We start from the raw sequence: 18,540 nt of genomic DNA on the forward strand, positions 1-18,540 counted from the left end.
TGTTGCTTGAAAATCAAGCCAAGACGTGAAAAACTAGCAATATCCTCGAAATGTTTCGAAATACACAGGGTATACCCAGTACAATGCTCCAAGTCTGCCTTCGAAAAAGTATCAACAATCCACTTCTTTCAGATTTATTGGACCGACCGAGGCAGAAACAGCATAGAAGTGTGCGAGTTGGACGGTACCAACCGTAAAGTTCTATTCTCGACCGACAACGGCAAACCCAGAGCCATAGCTCTGCATTACCACCACGGCCTGATCTTCTGGTCCGACTGGGGCAGCAAACCGAAGATAGAAGTGGCGAACATGGACGGCAACAACAGAAAAGTGATCATCGACACCAAACTCGAATGGCCTAACGGCCTAGCCATAGACAGGCCAGCCAACAGACTGTACTGGAACGACGGCAAGAAGAACAAGATCGAATCTTGCAATTTCAACGGCCAAAACAGGAAGATAATCCTCCAATACATTCCCTACCCTTATGGCTTGGTCATAGTTGGCAACCACATGTACTGGACCGACTGGAAGACCCAAGCTCTGCACAGAGCCGGCAAGATACGAGGAACAGACAGCAAGATCATCAGCAGCAATTTAACCGGCCTGATGGACGTCAGGGCCGTCCAAACCGACAACATCGCCGAGAACGCTTGTGGCGACAACAACGGAGGATGCTCGCATCTGTGTCTACGGAGCCCGACGTCCTACACGTGCGCGTGTCCTACCGGCATAAAGCTCAAGAAGTTCAGCACCACGACTTGCGAAGACTTACCTTCGACCTTCCTCTTGGTATCGACGAGATTCGCCATCAGTAGGATCAGCTTGGACTTCGACGAGGTTTGGGATTACACGTTGCCGATAAAGAGTATAAACGAGGCTTATGACCTGGATTTCCACTGGGCCCGTAAGCTGATATACTACAACGATATCGAACACAAGATGATCAGGAGCATCAACATGCACAACTTGTCCGATGTTAAAGACGTAGTCCCGACAGGTACCAATGGAATAGCTGTGGACTGGATTGCCGACAACATCTACTGGACCAACACTGATGAAAAAACCATCGAGGTGGCAACACTGGACGGGCGCCATAGGAAAACGGTGATCGGGGAAAAACTTCAGGATCCTCGATCTATAGCTGTTTTCCCGAAGAAAGGCTACTTGTATTGGACAGACTGGAAGGAGCCCAAGATTGAAAGGTCGTTCTTGGATGGATCTTCACGGCTGGTGTTGATAAATGATTTCGTCAATTTCCCTCTTGGCCTCACCATCGACTATGTCAGCAAAAGGATGTACTGGATTGAGGCTAAATCTAATGGGGAACATATAGAGACGGCAAATTTGAATGGACAGAACAGGATCATTCTGAATATCGACAAGACGTTTCCATATTCTCTTGCACAGGTGAGTTATATCTGCCCAACACAATGGTCACATTCATTTTTTAATATTATTCAACTAGTAGTGTGATCAGCTTGAAATTTGGCAAATTTGAATAAAGAAATTATTATTTTAAAGGGTTTTCCAATAGGATATTTCATTTTGATATTAAAAGAAGTATATTTCAAGATAAATCGATAGATGTTTATTTCATTGTAAAGAAGAAGGTATGCCATCATCATGGCAACAATCCCACTTATGCCCCATGCGATGCTTTCTGCTGAGTATTGCGCAGCATGCAGCGCCATCTCTCAGGCTAGTAAAGAGTCACCACAATACTAATATCACAAGATTAGAAACCGAAAAAATATCAACGAAATAGTAGAATGAATCGCTGACAGAATTGAAATAACTTGAATGTATTTTACAGCTGGGATCCCACATTTATTGGTCGGATTGGAGACAGAAAAGAGTCTATCGGGCCGATAAAACGTCAGGAAAGGAACAGATGATCCTCAGACCCGATTTGGATGCAGCTATGGGAATTACTATGGTTGCGCAGACGAAACAACAAGGATGGAATCCTTGTGCGGTCAACAATGGTGGTTGTGAATACCTCTGCTTTTATACCGGCAAAAACTACACTTGCGGGTGTCCAAATGATAGGCCTAACTGCAACAAAGGTAATTACATAAGCGTACAATTTTGATTCCGCCGTTTTTTTCCGAAATTCGAGGCATTATTGTGAGAACTGGTTACTCATTATGATTCAAAGTATTGTCAATCGCTAGCCACTAATTTCTCACATCTTTCGGGCAGCGTACGAATCCCGCGTTGAAAATACTGGTCATCTTTTGAAGCGATCCAATTTTTTTACTTCTTCATTAGACCGGAAGTGCTGGTCAGACAGGCCGTTTGCCATTGATCGAAACAAGTGATAATCCGAGAGAGCAACGTCTGGAGAATACGACGTGTGGGGTAGGATTTCCCATTTCAACGTTTCCAAGTATGTCTTGACCACTTTCGTAACATGGGGTCGAGCATTGTCGTGCTGTAAAATCACTTTATCATGTCTCTCGTTGTATTGTGGCCATTCGTCTTTCAATGGTCGACTCAAACGCATTAATTACGTTCGATAACGATCGCCTGTAATTGTTTCAGTCGGTTTTAACAATTCATAATACACTACGCCGAGCTAGTCCCACCAAATACTGAGCATGACTTTGGAACCATGAATATTCGGTTTGGCCGTCGACATGAAAGCATGGCCGGGATATCCCATGATTTTCTGCGCTTGGGATTATCGTAATGAACCCATTTTTCGTCTCCAGTCACAATGCGATGCAGAAATCTCTTTCGTCTTTGCCTTACAAGCAGCGGTTCACAAGCAAACAAACGCCGTTCAACATCTCCCGGCTTCAACTCGGACGGCACCCAATTTCCTTGTTTCTGGATCATTCCCATGACTTTCAGGCGTTTGGAAATGGCTTGTTGCGCCACTCCCAATGTTCCTGCCAATTTTTTTACGTTTGACACGAGTCTTGATCAAGTAATGCCACCAATTCTGCATCTTCGAGAACCTTCTCTCTTCCACTGGTCTTCGACGTCAAAATCATCATTCCCGAAGCGTTAAAACCACTCTCGGCACGTTCTTTCACTAAGAGCGGCCTCACCATAGGTATTTGAGAGCATTCGATGAGCCTCAGCCGCAGATTTCCCAATCTTAACACAAAGTTGTACAGTGCATCCCATTTTGGGTGAGACAGCCAGGTTCCTCGCTTGTTATTTAAGATAGAGCCTTGCGGTTTTCACGTTCCTGTCCTACTTTTTCGTGAAACTCAGGTTGGTCTAATCAGATTGTGCATAACTGTTTCCGTTCAAAAGATACAGGGTGATTTTGGAAATTGATACTTTTCGGACCCCTTCTTTATCTCCGAAGTTATTAGAAATAATGCTGAGGTAAAAACTACGTCTGAATCAGAATTCTGCGTAGAATCCATTGGCGTACTCAATATTTTTTTTCGGGGTATGGTTTTGAAGATTCAACACAAACTTATGTTTTTTTTAATGGAACACCATGTGTATCATTACTTCGTTGAATTTGCAATTTTTTTCCCTTCAAAATGACATATGACACTATATAGGTAGGATGTTCAGAAATTTAAAAAAAACACTAAAACATCAAATAATGATGTTTTTTTGTTAATGGGCAATGGATTTCCCATAGAAAAGAAGAATCAATAATGATAACAATAATTTATAGCGATGACAGCTAGATCAGATTGGTTTTTTCCTCCAATGCCTACTTGATAAAACAATGCTCCCAAATGCATAGTAGCCATAATAAAAACAAGGATGTTTGTGTCATCGATGACCTACTACTTTTAAAAATCGAAAGTAATAATCCTCTTATCGAAACATAGAAAATTCATGGCCCATTCACAAAAAATCATCATTATTTGACGTTTTAGTGTTTTTTTAACATTTCTGAACATCCTACCTACATAGTATCATATATCATTTTGAAGGGAAAAAAATAACGAATTCAACGGAGTAATGATATATAGGGTGTTCCATTAAAAAAAATATAGGTTTGTGTTGAATCTTCAAAACCAAACCCCGAAAAAAAAAATTGAGTACGCCACTGGATTCTACGCAGAATTCTGATTCAGACGTAGTTTTCAGCTCAGCATTATTTATAATAATTTCGGAGATAAAGGAGGGGTCCGAAAAGTATCAATTTCCAAAATCGCCCTGTATCTTTTGAACGGAAACAGTTATGCAAAATCTGATAAGACCAACTTGAGTTTCACGAAAAAGTAGGACAGGAACGTGAAAACCGCAAGGCTCTATCTTAAATAACAAGCGAGAAACCTGGCTGTCTCACCCAAAATGGGATGCACTGTACACCTAATGCTTTCCAGATCCATCCCAATGGGTTTCGGACAAGTGTCCCAGGGACAAATTCAACTGCGGAGGGGACTACGAAAACGAGGACGACCTTGAACCCAACTATTACAACCCCTACAACAGGAACATCGACGATGTAGTGGGGCATTCAGATTCTCCGCACTCTAACTCCATCCTCATCGTCTGCCTACTCTTCTTGGTAATCATCATATTGCTGTGCACCATCTTCGTGTCGGTGCTGTTGTTCGTAAGAGGAAAGAAACGCTATCGTTATAGACACGGGGGTAGTTTTGCCAATCCGAATTACTACTCTCCCAACAGTGAATCTCTCGCAACGAATTCGACTAACAGTAGCAACGGGGACAGGAGGCAGTTCATATGGAAACGGCTGAAGTACGACAAATCGCAGGTAACCTTCCTTCTTATTCAATGCTCAATCAAGCAGTCCAGATCTCGTGACTTTTAAATGGCGTCGGTTGGCACAAAAATTTGTGTTTTGTGGCAGTTTGTAAGTTTACAGCTGAATTTTGAATTTTCCTGTTGGATTTGTGCTAGGTACATGAACCTCATAAAAATGAAGAGTGAACATGGTAAAACCCGACACTATCTTCGCCATGACCAAATCCACAGCCAACTACAATTCACCTAATAGATTGAGCTCAAATTATCACCCAAATATGCAGATGAAATCACAAATGAAACATACTTATACCACTATTTATTCTTTTGACAAACAACAAGAAGCCAACCGCCGCCATATACGCTCTATTAGTGATGACGTCACACACCGCCATTTTAGTTCTCCTGTCAGTGTTCGGAATCCAAACAAACAAATTGTCATTCAAATTAGTACGTTGTCGTTGAAGAAATTGACTTATTTTGATAAATAAGATTAATTATGGAACGATTTTACTATTAGTTGATAGACAGAAGGCACGAGATTAATGCCAGTAAGTTCGAACTTGAAGTTCAACTAATAAACACGGATTTTTACAAAATCTGGGGAATGATAAAGGATTCAAACTTGCTGGTATCAACCTCGTTCCTTCTGTCTATCAATTAATACTGAAATCGTTCTTCAAATACTTTTATTGGTGAAAATAAGCCAATTCCTTCAACGACACTGTACTAATTTGAATGACAATTTATTTGTTTGGATTCCGAACACTGACAGGAGAACCAGAAATGGCTCACTAATAGAGCGTATTGAAATTTATTTTTAACATGTCTCTGGAGTGCATAATACTGATTTCAGTCACTAAAATGAGCGAATCAAAAAACTAACAAGCACTAATGTGAACTCGGTAGGTAGCTTTTGAGCGCTAGTCCATTAATGCGCCCTTGTAGACCACTCAACTGCATAATTGTGATTTATCAACCACATCTTATAAAGGGTTTTCCAATAACAGGTTTCATTGTGATAATAAAAAAAAACAGTATATTTTTTGTCGAGTTTCTCGGGCCAAATGTCGTAGGTGTGCCCTCTCCCTAAGGATTATGGTGTTAGGCAATCCAGCGATCTCTGCTCAAGAAACCCTCCCTCTCACATCATCTTGGAGAGGTGACTCTGCTGCAACGCGGTGACCCTCATAAACCCGCCGGGGACGTAGTAGACTGTGGCACAGCGCCCATAACGCCACCTCTCGGGCAGACAGAGTCACTACAATTTTAAGAGAACAATGGGAGTTTATGTCATTATGAAGAGAAAGGTAAGCCATTAACGATGGAAAACGATATCAGCCAAATGGCTGACACGGCTGCATCATATGCTTTTCTTGAAATCTTCCATAACAAATTCGTACATTTGCGCTGTATGTCCTCACGAATTCCATCTTTAAGGTCTTGAATCGATTGTGGAACATTGGCATAGACCTTATCTTTCACGTGGTCCTAAAGAAAAACTTCTTGTGTCAAAAGGTGTTGAATCACAAAATATCGGTGGCCAATTGTGATTCGAGAATTAACATGGCCAGGAAACTTTTCTTGCAAAATTAGGGTTGTTTCGTTGCTTGTGTCACGTAGCACCATCTTGTTGAAAATGAATATCGTCCACACCAATATCTTCCCAAGATCGATGAACCTGGATTTTTGTCAGCTATACGGGCTATAGCAGCAATATTCTCAGTTGTTCTTGAACAGCGCACACTGTTTCGATTTTTCACATCACTAACTTGCCCAACAGCTCAAATTTTTCCACCAGTTTCTCTATTGCCGGCCGAGAAGGTGCTTTACGACAACACAAAAGTGCTTTAGTTTTGCGAGCTGTGTCTGTCGAATTTTCACATTTTCTGTAGTGAATTTTACAATTTCAATGCGTTGTTGAAGCGTGTATCGTTCCATTGTTAGTAACGGCTTAGTGTTCACTTGTCAATTGTCAAAAGCGACAGCTGCTCAAATAGCGGGCTATTCAAAATGAAACCTCTCATTGGAAAACCCCTTGTATAGGTACTTATATAGAGGTCTCCAAGGGTGCAAAAATGATTGAACTTAGAAAATCAAGTATTTTGTGGACAGTTGAAATGTATCAATTATGTTTTGATCGTTTCAGGAACGTGTCTATGAGGAGACTGTGTTGTCCGATAGCCCAGAGGTAGTTAGTTGCAAGATTTAACATAAATCGATCCAGTAAAAGTAATATGAATTATTGACAATTCCCAAAGATGCGGAATAGAACTGAGGTCGTGTTGATTTTTGTTACTGAATGGATATTAGTGACATTCACTTTTAAGATTTAGAAGATTTTATTATAAAAATAAAAAAAATTAAGAAACAAAAATCAAGATTGTATAGACTGAAATGAAACCCAAATTATTGGTATGTTGAATGACCCCTAACAGGGGCCTACCTTGTTATAGAGGAATTAATGATTTAACAGAATTTATCGAAAGCTGATGGAGAAGCCATATTTGAAGTTTGGCAGTATTATTTAAGTGGAGCAGGATGAATCGCCCACCTTTCTTGCATGAAATACAGTTAGTAAAAGTGTTCAGGTAAAATATGAGGACAATAAGAAGCAATGATGATAATTTGGCAGAAATATATGTAAAAGGATTGGTAAAGAGAAAATTTAAATAGCAGAAAGAGTGAGAGTATCGAATTATATACATTGACTTTAATACTTCTAAATTTCAAGAGTACCCACATAAATTGAAGTTTTGGTGAAGAACATTCACCGGAGTAATTATTGATTTGTTTGGGTGATATTAGGAAGAATATTTGTGATAGGAACATTGAGATTTGATATTTTAACTAATATGAAAATAATTTTTATTGTTATGTTGTGTATTTCTATAGATAATTTATGAATTCCAAGTGGTTCGAATTGTGATGAGAATAGATTTATTATATATTGATTTGCTCAAATATGCTGCATATATGAGTTTACATATGAAAAAAATACATATTATTATGAAACAAATGAAAAACTTGAGATCTTGTGATAAAATGAGTGCAGTTATATAATTATCAATGAAAGGAAGAACAAAGACATTTTGAGTTTGTAAAAATGAATCATTTATCTGGTCATAATAAAATTCTTTGTACACTAAGGCTTGGGGCATATCTTTTATCGAAATGACAGTGATTGAGTCATTCAAAGTATCAATTAAAATATAACAAGGCCAAGAGTATAGCCAATAGAGTAAGCACAATTTACGATGGTGTACCGAAGAAGTCTATTCTAAAAAAAATCAACTGTCCTAAATTGTTCTTTCGAAAACCTTTGAAGTAACATAACTTAGAAGTGGATTCCCTTAAACGTATACTTTGTACATCCCCAATATTTATTCATCTGAGACTGTTATTTAAAAGACAAATAAAAATGTTAAGTACCATCAGATTGAATTTCTATATATATAAAAAAACATTACATCTTTGGTACTTGATTCAATGTGATAAGTGTACAGAAGTAAAATCGACGTTACCTAATTTTAAGGAAAAATGTCCATTCTCCTTGATGTAACTTCATATCATTTCTGAATAAAACTTGTTTTGCATTATTTTAATACCCAAAACGATATGAATTACAAAAAATATATAATTGAATGCCCTATATCGAAATTATTGTGTATTATTTCGTAACACCTATTCCATTTATTCCACAACGTTCCTAAAAAGGTATACCATGACAAAAAAGTTTATTCAATGTCATTTACCTGAACAAAATTTAATCCGTCAACAAGCAAAAAAGTTTTTCTCTAATTTTGTGGCATATCTTGGAAATATCTAAATTTCATGGTTATATGTTGGTACTCCTGTCATGGATTTATTTATTGTCAAATTTGTGAAACAGTAAACAGTTTTGCCAACCAACATTTTTCAATGCAAAAACCACTTGATATTACTCCTTATTGGATGTAACAAGTGTTCAAATAAATTCGTAATCAAGAGTGCTGTGACATTCTACTGAGTTGAAGTATTGTGTACAAAAGTTGTGAGCAATAGATTGGCACAGCACACTAGACCACGAATTTAAATGAACACTCGTTATATCAATAGAAGGGAGCTTAGTTTGACTCAGAATCTACAAAGCTACAACACCTTTTAATTTTGTAAGTCATTCTTTCCAACTAATCGAGACATTTCACGAGATGAAAGTAAATGATAAACCATAGTGTGAATTTTGTAGTGTTTTCCATTTGATTGTCTGATTCTGCGCAAATTACGAAAAAATAAGAATTTTTAATAAAATTGTTTTATTAATTAATAAATACATAGAGTTTCAATTTCAGAGTAAAATTCAACGTATTTATCAATTGATATAAGACGACAGTATTTAAAAATTCTAATATGATTCACCATTTTGCTCTTTTACCCCAATCTTTTGGCGTCCAGTGCAAACATTTAGGATCTATTCTGATTTTTTTACTTTCCATTGCCTTCCTATGACTATCCATTATATCTTTGTTCAACGCAATTATATACTGCCCCTTATAATAATTAATTAAATTCAAATTTTGCAATGTTGATATCACATCTTCTTTCTTGATACTGGTCAATTCACAAATTTCGCTGAAAAAAAGAGTGCCATACAATTCGATGAAAATAGGGTTTTAAAAATAAAAATGTAGGAAAAAAAAAAAAATGGCTAAAAATAATCTGCTTGTCAAAAGTTAAGGATGTTGAATTATCTTATTGACACTTCAGAAAAACACATTACTTTTGACCAACAGTTTATTTAAAGCACCTTGCTCTAATATAAACATCATCAACTCAGGAGGTGGATTTGTGTTGGATATTTTATTGGATATTCTAGCACCTACTTTATTGTTATTTGAGGTTTCTCATTTTCCCCAACAGGATTCATTGTGATGAGAATTTCTAAAATAGTCTGTGCCCAATAGCTTCTATAAGACAATAAGCCTAAATCTGAAAGTGGTTTCTCTGGTGAACCTGTTTTTCCCTCGAACTTAGACAGTTCATAACCTGCAAAACAATTTAATGGAAATTTTGTATTGTATTCTTGAATGAAATGAAGTAATCGTTGAAAAGCATATTAGAACTTACTGAACTCGATCAATAATTTTCCATAACCTTTCCTCTGATAAGGAGGCATTGTTAATATACAAGCAACATTGTAATCTTCAGTTGACTCTTTCTCTTTTGAAAAATATCCAACAATATGGAATCCTCTATTATCAAACACAGTCATGACGTAGAATAGGAAAGGATCGGTATCGTAATATAAGGTTTTATGATCAAGAAACAGTTTTGCTAAAAGACATAAATTTTGAGCATACTGCTTATTCTTCCTACCATCTATCTCAAAAAAGGAAATGCCTTCTTTTCTGTATATTTCATTTCCAGGAGGATGTTTCAAGTTGCATTTTACCAAGTGTCTCTCTAAACATTTTCGACTTTTTTTGTATTTCAAACAGAACTCACATATATATATGCACGAAAGATTTACCATCTCCTAGAAAAAAGTTACTACAGTATAATTTCAGGAGTACTGGAAAAGATAAAAATATGTCTATTCCCCTGATCATCAAACAAATATAAAAATATTTAATAATTCAGAAATCCTAGGCCACTGAATACAAAAACCTTAACTTCTAGCGATTTTGTCGGAATTGGTACTGGTGTTGGGACATAGATAGTCCCACACAAAATGAATCTCAATATTCTTGTTCTATTAGCCCAAAGTTGTAAATTGGTATGAATATTCCGATTGGGTCATAAGTGGTTCATGTGCAAACAAGAAAATCTCAGGGCCTCAATATTTCACTATCCACTAGTCTGATTTTGATGAAATATAGAATGGTATTTGGTTTGTGACGTAAAAGGTTCCATCAAATTTAATTTCTTTCAAAACCTTACTATGCTGTCGACTTGTTTTGAAGTGATATGATAATCATTAAAGCTTAATCACCTGTGGATATGGAGCAAAATACCAAGGTTTAATTCTATGTTTGCCAAGTTCAATCATATTAACGTTTTTCATTCTTGTAACTACATCGTCATGGTGAGCTACCATACTGCCAGATTGTCTTGGGCCTGGAACAGGAGGCGCTGGTGCATCAAGAGAATCTTCATTTTCAGGGGCAGGAACTTTCCTTTTCCTATTTATTTTTTTTTGTAATGCAGCCGCTAACACAGCATTTCCATTGAGAATATCCTGAGTTGGGGCTGGTATTGGACTGGTAGGTCTACATCAAAAATTATCCCAATCACTTTAGTTTTGTATGAAATAGTAGTGCGAGGACTAGATTGTCAATATGAAATCACTCCATAAATTACCTACCTGGAATTAACATCACCAAAATGTGATTTCTTAGGAGTAGATACACCAGTATTACTAGTTCCATCTTTCTTAGGAAAATGAACTTTTCTAGTATCCAAAAATTCTTCTGTAACCCACTCATCTAGCCTCTTATTGACTGTAAGGATTCAGTGAAAAGAATGGTAAATACTTTTAATATCAGTGTACTTACAGTCCACATAATGTACGTAATAACACTTTGTCCCCAATATTTCTTTTATACTGATGAGTTCTGCCAAGGCTAAAAAAACAGATATGGTTAAAGAATAATTTTCATTTACATAAATAAAGGTGAAAGAATAATAGTCTCTAGCTTACGCCAGTCGTCGGTCCCTTTCATATGTACAGGTAAACGGCATCCTTCTACCAGTGAATTCTAAAAAATGAATCATCTATTGTTTTATTTTCCTTTCAGTAGTTAATAACTTACCACCGAATCACAAATAGTGGTATCAGTGTCGTCCAAATCTTCCATTTCAACTTTCATGAGTATTGAATATTTTACAAATTTTTACAGAATAAATGACATAACTAGCCCTCACCATTCATTTAGGGAGAGAACTGATAAATAATAGTAATCCATTTTGATTCCAACAAATAAATATAAACTTGTTTGTTGTTTATAAACACGCTCGTTTATTTGAGGTTGACGATTGACTCAAGACATGTCAATTATCATTTGTCAACGTCATTATTATTGCCAACAAAACAAATTTATTTACTTCGCATAACAATTCATTACTTCTTGTAATTTAAGCATCATAGAAACCTCCTCAATGCAATTACCTTCAATCAAAACTTCTTGCATGGAGTAGGTATGCATGAAATTAGAAAAAAATAAAAGAAAAAGATGAGTCTATTCTATGCATCAAGAGAGCAGCACAGAATATATTTATAAAGGATATATTATTCTGTGGAAAGCAATTCTTTTATGATCTGGTCAACTTATATTTAAAATTTTTCTCAGAAATCAGAGGCTTTACATGGTTGTTATTTGAGAGAAAAAATGCGGAAGACCTCCTAGAAGCTGGAAAACAACATAGAGGAAGTCATAGGGGCAAAAAGGTCTGCAGAATAGAGATTGTACAAGAAACGGCTCTAGCCGTGGGAACCTCGAATATAAAACGTAAAATGATATAAATTGAAGAGTATACCACAAATTTCCTTGAATTCTTGAAGGCGGTTGGTTAGTAAAAAGTCGCAAATTCCTTAAAAGTTTTCAATAATCAGTGAGCGCATATCAGTATTCCTAGACATCTTTTTCTTTGGTTCTGGTGATGCGATGAACATGGAATTTTACATGAACTATGAAGCTTGATATTATTTCACATCTAAATACAACATTTCATTCTAATGGGTCGTTTTTGCTGTTTCCGCAGTCGAATTTTGCCCATTACCTAACGAATTTCACTCGATATTTGATCCTACTCAAAAAGTTTCAAATTTGCAATTCTTTCCGTTTGAGATATTTCGTATTTACAGCAGAAGGGACAGATTTGAATTTAACCATGAATTCGTTATCAGTGAGTCGTTCCTTATCGTTTGAGACCATTATTAAAATTCGAAAATTACATATATTAGGTAGAAGTGATGGATCGATTTGTTCCGAGAAACGATCGCTCAAAAACTAGTTAACAATTGATCATCTTCATTCAAAATGATGACAAAATAATGAAACATTCTGTAATATGCTGAAATTTATGTTTTCTTTCAACAACGGAGTATACATTATCAAGTCAACAGTGACTAGAATGAGTATGTTGAAATCTTACGCGATAGGTATAATAGGTAGTTCCAAATCACGTGAGTTGAATCAGTTTAATATTTCCAAGGTCGCTGCATTGGCCTCATTGAGGGAGACCGACAGCACACATCACTTTTACTTAACCCGTCCAAACAAAACATTTAGCGAAAAAGATTTCGAATATTTATCAACTGAATCTGTAAATTCGAATTGATTACGCATGAACTGAAAATTATCCCCTACCGTCACAAGTTCAATGGAGGGCATTGTGATAAGTGTTATCTTTAATCAAATAATTCATTGTTAATGAGAGTGAACTAGCAGATCTTCAACAGTCTAGTGCAACTGGGCCTGACCATCAGCCAAACATCCGACGATGGAGAACTATACATCGGACAGTAGTGACAGTGATAACAGTTACAAAATAATAGACCTTGCCTACCTGTTGCTGGACTCGACTACGGTAGATTTAAATTTGGAACCCTATTTGGAAAACAAGAAACGCTCATCGGAAATCGAAAATATTATACTGCACCACAATCAACTGTCTTTCTTTCCCGAAAATGTATTCAGGTTTTCCAATTTAAACACATTAGACTTAAGCAACAATGGACTCAAGATACTTCCAGACATCCTACATTACTGCCCCTTGGTTTGCCTGATAGCGAAAAACAACTTCCTGACAGATGATTCCCTACCAAAAGGGTTTTCCCAGAACTCCTTGAGAGAATTGAATCTTAGCGGAAATTCCTTGAGGAATTTTCCTGAGCAAGTATGTGATTTAGTGAATTTAAAATATCTTTACTTAGGGGGCAACAAAATCAGAAATATTTCCAGAAACATTTATAAACTATCGAGGTAAGTACCCATATACTTCGTCTGATTTCAACTATTAAAATTAATTATTTCCGTTATTAGTATATTTCTATTTTGGTTAGATAATCTTATCTTTTGTTGATACAAAAATCGTTTTTATTTGATCTCGGTAATATCCAGAATATCACGTGGAGGTGGGTTTATCCAACGTTTATTTGTTTTGCAAATCTCTGAAAAACGGGAAAACCCAAAGAATTTGGTATAAATTCTTTTTTCTAGTACTCCTATGAAATAACGCCGTTATATATTATCATATAATTGCATTCAAAACAAAATATTCTGCCAAAAAAACATGTACTATTATAATGATCGGGAAAAAGCCGTACAGAATCATTTTCTGCAGTTCAGACTGTGCAGAATGATTCTGCATAGTAATAGACCAATGAAATCGAGCCTTTGCAAAGTCGTTACTAGGGAAACGTAGGATATATACACTGTTAACGAAGGCCATTTTCAAATAAATCGGTAAAGCGATTTAATTTTCTTTTTGCTTTCACTCTTCAGTTTATACTGGCTATTTACAATCGCAGATAAAGTAGTATGTGCAACATACACGTGCGAAAACCAAAGTTGTTATCTACTTGTGCGATTGCCCAAACTTCCAATTTCCTAAGAAATATTTTACAGCACGTGTTGCAAACACTACTTTTTCTGCGATTGTGAATAGACAGTTAACTGGAAACAAAATGGAAATTTAAAGCACAAGTCGATTTCATTTAGTTCAAAATAATTTTCATCAGTGATACTTTTTCATGGCAAAGTTCTCCTATTTTGAATATGACTTCAATTGATGTGTAGAATTTTATGAGTTTCATAAACTTTATACAATGTGTTTCAACACGAAGTTCTGCTTTTAAAAATTCATTAGTTGAAGGATTTTTAATATTCAGTTGGCAATTCTAAAATTTTATCTTGAACATCATAATATAGTGATAATTTTGATGAATTGAGATATTTTATTTCTGCGCGAATTAAACTTGTAATAAATAATAATATACAACATTTTCGAATGATAGCTACCCTTCAAAGTACTTAAACATTAAAACAACATTTTTATTGTCGAATTTTTTTAACTTTTCCTAAATACTAAAATCAATAACTGAAAAGTAAAATAAAATGAGAAGTTCATGTTTCTCAAACTTCATACATAGTGAGTATTTTAAATAATTTTAAATTGATGTTGATACTAATGAGTTCATCATTCATTAGTAGTAATTATTCAATTATCAGGGAATTTAGAGCTCAGATAACACATAATAAATGAACAAAAACTTTGATTTTTCTTTAAAGTATAATAGATAGATAACTTCTTGGAAAAATATAGTATAGTGCTAGTTGAATTATATTAGAACTTATTGTGTAGGAATTCAGAATTTAATTATATTTTTTCAGTATACAAATTTTATCTCTTGGAGGAAACGAAATTGTGGAAGTTCCAAGTATTTTGGGAAAACTGAAAAATTTACACATACTGTCACTATGTGATAACCAAATAGAAACCTTACCTGCCCATATAGCTAATTTACACAATTTGAAATCTCTTCAATTACATAAAAATCGTTTGAAGGTTTTACCTCCAGAAATCATAGCTTTAAAAAATTTAAACGAAGTAAGTTTCACTCCACACACTGAATTTTTTTATGTTAACATTTTTGTTTTAGCTAAGCTTGCGAGATAATCCTCTAGTTGTTCAGTTTGTGACTGAAATGTGCAATAATCCAGCTTCCTTATTAGAATTAGCTGCAAGAGTGGTAAAATTACACAATATTGAAGTTGCAGAAGGAGATATACCAAAGACATTAATTAATTATTTGAATTCTGCCCATCATTGCGTGAATCCAAGATGCAAAGGTGAGTGAAAAATGCAGATCCTCAATTGATTTTCAAATGATAATCTTTTAGTGTTACTTTAACTTTCAAAACTTTTCAGAAAGACATGAATTAAATTGTGAACTTTAAAATTTTCATTTTAGGTGTTTACTTTAACAACAGAGTTGAACACATTAAATTCGTAGATTTCTGTGGAAAATATAGGATCCCCCTACTCCAGTATTTATGTTCTTCCAAATGTAGAAAAGGGTCGAAGGAAGAAATGGTCAGACCTTCTAGGACATATATGATGAAGAAGGTTCTCCTTGGATGAACTGAATACTTTACCAACTTCCATCAAAACTGAAGAAATTTACCAAGGTTGTCGAATGAATGAAATAGATTTTTATCTCAGTTGTGTTCCTAGAGTATTACTTTGGGCAGAGAATCAATAAAGACTTTGTAATTTTTTTATTATTCTTTTTTTAAAGAAACTTCTTCCTTCTCTCCAAGGTGTTCTTCTAATGGTTTTCAACTCCCCTACTATTGCGTCAAGTAGAATTGATAATTTTTCATTCACTTTAACTTTAGAAGGAATTTAATAATGAGACATATTAAAATTTTGATATTTATTACTAATTATAGTACAGAGCTTCAATTACTGCTTGCACAAATTCTATGTCGTTTTATGTACAAATAGCTCAGTATCTAAATTTAATATTCTACGGAGCGTATAGTATTATAATGTGAATGCTAACAAAATAAGGATTTAATCATATTTACAGAATGCCTTTTAACAGATATATCCTTCAGGCAATTTTCACTGAAGGAGAAAAAATTTTTGATTATAAAAGATTAAATAATATCAAGGTAAGTAATTTTAATTTTATAATTACTCAATAGGAGGCAGTCTGTATTCATACGAACAAATAGCATTCATGGAATGCATACAACAGAGAAACATAAAAGATTACCATGAATAACTTTTGATTGATGTCAAATCATTTTGAAACAGGTTTTTGAGAGGTAGTAATTTTATTGGACAAATTCCTCGAAAAGACTTATTTCTGAACAGGGATTTTCCATTTCTGCTACCCTGTATCAATTCAAACATCAATTTTCATTCAGTTCCATTATACACTTAGGGCTTACTTGTGACATATTAAAGTTTAAAACTTTATCAAAGTCAACCACACAAATCAGTTTCTATTAGATGAACACATTCTTTGTTTTTGAAATTCCGTGGAAGCTTCAACGACAAAAATTCATTACACATAACATTCAAAGATATTTGAGTGTTTGAGTACAAACAGAAAGAGACAGCTGCAAACTTCGTTCCCAAATTATACACATACTCCTGATCCATGTGAAAACATTCAAACTGAATTATATTCCTTCTATTATTCACAATTCAAGCCATAATAAATTCAAATGGTAGAAACTTTTCATTAGTACCAGAAGACAACACATTATTTTGAAAATGAACACTGATGTTCCAGTAATTTTGATTGGAAACATTTCTTGTATACTCTAAGGTCACTTTATCAATTGACTGCCAATATGATTGATTTTCAGGAAGTTTTATTATTTATTTACTGAAGAAAACCTTATCCCATTTATTATTTATACTTTTTACGATACTGATGTGCATTGAACCCTGCAAATATTTTTAGACACAAATACAGGCAAATAAATGAACAGTAGATTGATGTGACGACCATGCTTACTACGAATGATCAGCAGTAAACATATCTTTAATAATGACTTTGCAAAACTAACAAGATGATAACATTATACACAAATTGAATAATTGATAAGAGAAAGCTGTTATTTGAATAAGATAAAATTTGCATGCAGGTATTGTATAATGAATAATACTTTGTACTCAATTGAACATTTTATGTTTGATGAGTTTTGAGTACTTTTTATTGTTCAAATATAAATTTTTTCAATAATTGAAAATCAATTTTATTTATAATTTATTTTGGCTAGAACTGGAATTCATAAATTCTAAAATCAAATGAGAAATATAAATTTCAGTACAAAATTCTTATATGGCCAAACTATAAGAAAAAAATGTCATAATACCAATAACAAATTTAGGATAAAATTTTTCAAAACATACTTGTTCACTTATTCCAAGAGGATTGAAGAGATAACAGACAATAAAGATTTATAATAGAATTTCAGCTTTTTTATTACACTTGGAAGTTTTCAAAATACATACTTATTTTGTGCATTTTCGATCACTACTTCTGGTTTGATTATAAAAACGAGGTACTGAAAAAATTAGTTGGATAAGTGGTGTGAAAAAATGCAGAAAATTTTTTTTCTTTATTCTAGAGCTACGTCAAATAGATATTCGATAGATCTCAATTGAAACTCCAAAATTCTTTGATTTGTTTCAATATATAATCAAATTTATTGAAATCAATAACATCCCGCATGTTACAAGTAGTGTCTGACTGAATCTACACAAGTTGATGATGAGAAGGAATTTTCATTGAAATGATATACAGAATGTATGTCTATTATAAAAAGTAGATTATAATTTTTCTATAAGTAATCAGTCTGACACTATAGGAAATATAGGATGTTGGTAATGTTTGAGAAAACGCATTGCATGTTTAAAGCTATAACAAAGATAATCTACAAATATATATCATTCATTTCTCTCTAAAGCAGACGCTAGAAGTACATAATTTTGGAATAATGTTTCTTAAAATCGAATATTTTGCAACATCCACTGCGTTAGTTGAAAGGCTAAATTATCTAGTGCTTTCTATTTTTATTTATTTTCCAAAATCACACAAACATACTTACTTCAATTGGTTACATTCTTGGATAACCAACATCGAATTCTATAGGGATAAATCAAGTAATTTAGTAGTTATTTACACGGTGCCTTAGAGCTGCGTATTCTACGATATTTTCTTGAACACATTTTCTAATCAATAAACTAAGAAAACCCACATTTTCATTTTGAACCCTGAATTCACAAGCTTTCATTATAAAGAAATAACTTTCAGTATCATTTGGTGAGAGAGGAATTATT

The 18,540-nt window shown here is 34.6% G+C and overlaps 3 protein-coding genes across 11 annotated transcripts in view; 2 read left to right on the forward strand and 1 right to left on the reverse strand.

Annotated features, from left to right (window-relative positions):
- LOC123685238 (low-density lipoprotein receptor-related protein 4) overlaps positions 1–8,355 on the forward strand; it is a 32,005-nt gene extending 23,650 nt beyond the window's left edge. For all 7 annotated transcript variants that reach the window (XM_045624863.1, XM_045624866.1, XM_045624867.1 and 4 more), the window contains 4 exons: positions 133–1,410; positions 1,817–2,069; positions 4,311–4,705; positions 6,845–8,355. In XM_045624863.1, coding sequence (XP_045480819.1) covers positions 133–1,410; positions 1,817–2,069; positions 4,311–4,705; positions 6,845–6,907 — 1,989 coding nt within the window. In that variant the 3' untranslated portion in view covers positions 6,908–8,355. The remainder of the gene's footprint in view (positions 1–132; positions 1,411–1,816; positions 2,070–4,310; positions 4,706–6,844) is intronic.
- Positions 8,356–8,973: 618 nt separating this feature from the next.
- On the reverse strand, positions 8,974–11,944 carry LOC123684264 (histone acetyltransferase Tip60). 3 transcript variants are annotated; one of them, XM_045623449.1, is made up of 8 exons: positions 11,490–11,944; positions 11,375–11,432; positions 11,229–11,297; positions 11,039–11,174; positions 10,667–10,943; positions 9,802–10,210; positions 9,558–9,720; positions 8,974–9,306 (listed from the first exon to the last, which is right to left on the reverse strand). In XM_045623449.1, the coding sequence occupies exons 1-8, from the start codon at positions 11,541–11,543 to the stop codon at positions 9,090–9,092; spliced, it is 1,383 nt and encodes a 460-aa protein (XP_045479405.1). In that variant the 5' UTR covers positions 11,544–11,944; the 3' UTR covers positions 8,974–9,089. The 3 variants fall into 3 exon arrangements, with proteins under 3 accessions (XP_045479405.1, XP_045479404.1, XP_045479402.1); XM_045623448.1 differs by having other exon boundaries at positions 9,802–10,207; positions 11,487–11,944; XM_045623446.1 differs by having other exon boundaries at positions 11,487–11,942.
- A 738-nt stretch (positions 11,945–12,682) lies between these two features.
- Positions 12,683–15,959, forward strand: LOC123684265 (leucine-rich repeat-containing protein 58). The gene is made up of 4 exons (XM_045623450.1): positions 12,683–13,658; positions 15,069–15,285; positions 15,338–15,527; positions 15,650–15,959. The coding sequence occupies exons 1-4, from the start codon at positions 13,177–13,179 to the stop codon at positions 15,817–15,819; spliced, it is 1,059 nt and encodes a 352-aa protein (XP_045479406.1). The 5' UTR covers positions 12,683–13,176; the 3' UTR covers positions 15,820–15,959.
- Positions 15,960–18,540: the final 2,581 nt, after the last annotated feature.

Source organism: Harmonia axyridis, chromosome 7, assembly GCF_914767665.1.
Source record: "Harmonia axyridis chromosome 7, icHarAxyr1.1, whole genome shotgun sequence".
Lineage (NCBI taxonomy): Eukaryota > Metazoa > Arthropoda > Insecta > Coleoptera > Coccinellidae > Harmonia > Harmonia axyridis.

Coding starts and splice junctions, on each gene's coding strand:
- LOC123684264 (XM_045623446.1), bottom strand. CDS start 11,543: ATGAAAGTTGAAATGGAAGATTTGGACGACACTGATACCACTATTTGT. Junction 10,944..11,038: donor TTTGGTGATGTTAATTCCAG/GTAGGTAATTTA, acceptor TTTTTGATGTAG/ACCTACCAGTCCAATACCAG. Junction 10,211..10,666: donor ATTTTGCTCCATATCCACAG/GTGATTAAGCTT, acceptor ACTTTTTTCTAG/GAGATGGTAAATCTTTCGTG.
- LOC123684265 (XM_045623450.1), top strand. CDS start 13,177: ATGGAGAACTATACATCGGACAGTAGTGACAGTGATAACAGTTACAAA. Junction 13,659..15,068: donor AACATTTATAAACTATCGAG/GTAAGTACCCAT, acceptor ATATTTTTTCAG/TATACAAATTTTATCTCTTG. Junction 15,286..15,337: donor CTTTAAAAAATTTAAACGAA/GTAAGTTTCACT, acceptor TTTTTGTTTTAG/CTAAGCTTGCGAGATAATCC.